Source organism: Apium graveolens, chromosome 2, assembly GCF_009905375.1.
Source record: "Apium graveolens cultivar Ventura chromosome 2, ASM990537v1, whole genome shotgun sequence".
NCBI lineage: Eukaryota > Viridiplantae > Streptophyta > Magnoliopsida > Apiales > Apiaceae > Apium > Apium graveolens.
Genome location: NC_133648.1, coordinates 274,569,679 through 274,572,374, shown reverse-complemented (window position 1 = coordinate 274,572,374; position 2,696 = coordinate 274,569,679). Strand labels below are relative to the sequence as shown.

General features: G+C 31.0%; 1 protein-coding gene across 1 annotated transcript; it reads right to left on the bottom strand.

The window, feature by feature from the left end:
* Positions 1-372: 372 nt before the first annotated feature.
* On the bottom strand, positions 373-1,422 carry LOC141708493 (auxin-induced protein 22D-like). Its single transcript, XM_074512149.1, has 2 exons — positions 1,115-1,422; positions 373-1,003 (listed from the first exon to the last, which is right to left on the bottom strand). Exons 1-2 carry the CDS (start codon positions 1,285-1,287, stop codon positions 643-645), a joined length of 534 nt encoding a protein of 177 aa, XP_074368250.1. The 5' UTR covers positions 1,288-1,422; the 3' UTR covers positions 373-642.
* Between the last annotated feature and the right edge of the window lie 1,274 nt (positions 1,423-2,696).

The window sequence follows — 2,696 nt, the reverse complement described above, 5'->3', positions numbered from 1 at the left end:
GGGTATATGTATCAATTTTTATTTCACTATTTTAATTTTTATTTAAATTATTAAATATAATTTTTTTTATTATGGAAAGAAATCTATGAACCTAAAAAATATTAAAATAATAATAAAATTAAAATATTTAATTAATTTAAAATTATTGAATTAACATATTTTAAATTCAAAATATTTATTAAAACACTCAACCAAACACATGATATTAGATATGATATACCACCTTAACCCGCTTCTTGTGTGAACCAAACACTCCAAATCAATAAAATCCTTGATATATGATGAATAAGACTGTAACGAAAAATGTAATTCTTCTGATCAGCGTACACATCAAAAGTAACAAATAGTTTGCAGTGTAAATAAATCGGGTGATACAAATGACAATCATGTGAGGCTATATTAATACAAAAACAGGTTAAATTTTACACACATCGTTGATAGATCCGTGTACATGAAAAAACAAAAAAAAAAAAGAGGAAAACAAACTAAAATACAAGCAATTTATAACATCTGCTTGGATGCTCTGATCTTTAAATTTGTCAGAGTCTAAAGTATATATAAAGAACCCCTAACTCAAGTGTTGAATTATCTACTGTATGTGTATATCTGCAAATTTGTATGTATATAATAAAGCTACAAAGATTACAAGCCTTTAGCCTCTGAAGCCTTCATGATTCTGATCCTTTTACAAGAAGTAATAAACATATCCCATGGAACATCTCCGGCTAACATCCAGTCTCCATCTTTGTCTTGATAAGTTGGTGCATGCTCAGATCCATTGTATCCTTCTCTTTCGGAATACACTCCTATATTGCACTTGAACATGTTTTGTAATGCCTCAAGGAGTTGCGGGTAATTGTTGTACACTTTCAGATCAATCTTTCTCAGAAATGGAGCTCCATCCATGCTCACTTTTACGTACATCCCACCCTCCTCTTGTTGCTTTTGTTGAAGAACGTTTTTTCGGTATGATCGTACCGGTGGCCATCCGATAACTTGTGCCCTATAATTTCATAACAATTATAAAAATGGTTAATACAAAACAATTTATTGATATTTTTGTAAGTTAATAAATAATCGAGAATACTATTTAAATAGATATTTGTATACTCACTTGGAGGGAGGAGGAGATGAATCTTGATCATCTTTCTGAGTGTTATCCAGTTGTGATGAAGCTCTTTTGGTACCGGTTGTTTTGTTTTGTGTGTCATCAGATCCGGGTAACCCTAATCTCAGATTAAGATGAAGATCATCAGTTTCATACATCGCTTGTTTGTCCATCTCCATAGATATGTTTGAAGAAGATTGTGTATGTTGTTTGTGTGTTTCCGGCGAGGCTCCGATGAGATGTTAATTGTTTGAAATAAGTATTGTTGCAAGGCAGAGAAGAGTCTTGGAAATGGTTTGTAAATTGTGAAGAATAGTTTGATGAATGGAATAAGTTTTATAGGATTATTAGGGTTGGACAAATTATTCTGTTTGTGCATGAATTTCAGGACCCGAAATGCTCACTCTCCACGCGCTCTACATACCACGCTCTTTTACTAATACACCCATTTTCTAAAAAAATTAGGTATTCCGGCCAACCTTCTACTCCCTCTGTCTCTAAAAACTTTCCTATTTGTGTTGAACACGTTTGCCAACGCACACTTTTAATTGTTAATATCCTTAATTTCGTATTAGTATTAAATATAAAAATTTCATATTGTATTAAAGTACTCATAAAAACGAATCCAACAAAATCACTCATGACTATATTTGATCTTATAGATTAGACGTAAATTAGTAGTCAATCGCTTATCATGAACGGTAAAAATGTCAAAACGGGAATAATATTATGGGACGGAGGGAGTACCATTTTATTGAAGTATTTGTAAGTCTATGAGTAATTTTCTTTGTTAATAAAATATTAATTATATATCCGTATTAAAAATAAAACTATCATGTCTAAATTTAATGAATAATTATTTAGAAATATTAATTTTGATCAATCTTATATTTTATTAAGATTTAAACAAATGTAAAAACTTATTCTTGTGTTTTCCACATAAAAGTTGTAATATGTTGTTCAAGCACACAGGCTCAAAAGATTATTTGCTTCATTTTTGTATTTTGTGTAATAATTTTTTTAATTTTTAATTTATTAAATAAATTTAAATTTTCATGTCATTTGCCAAGGTTATATGGTACATATACATATACACTCTGGAATATAAAGTAGTAATTATTTTAATAATTTACACATTTTTAAAGTGATATTAATTTTTTGTAAATAGAAGTTTAAATGTCAAATTTATTAAAAAAATTAGAAAAACAATAAATGAAATTGTCATATCAAGTCTTTAAATTACGTGCAACAAATTGGATTATAAACTCATGTGAACATAAGACGAGCAGTGAGAAGCGTGTGGGCAAAGAAGGGCACGGTTGGGAGACAAAGTGCGCCCAAATACAGCTAAAGCTGTTGGGTAGGGAGTAAACAAAGAGGAGACAAACTTGAAAGTGATTACTTAATTTTAAAGCTCTGCGGTCCTGTCTATCTCCCGACGCCTCTGATTGATTCTCTTCTTTTTTATATACGCCAATCATGATCATCGGATCCTAGAACGAATACTGCTAGGACAAACAACGCATGTGAGTGGGACCCATTTTGTCGGGAGATGAAGTCAGAGATGGGTATCTGCATAGGGTGGCGC

What these genes read in the sequence shown, in the direction of transcription:
- LOC141708493 (XM_074512149.1), bottom strand. Translation starts at nt 1,287, where the DNA reads ATGGAGATGGACAAACAAGCGATGTATGAAACTGATGATCTTCATCTT. An exon ending in TCATCTCCTCCTCCCTCCAA is followed by an intron (nt 1,004 to 1,114) that starts GTGAGTATACAA and finishes ATGAAATTATAG; the next exon opens with GGCACAAGTTATCGGATGGC.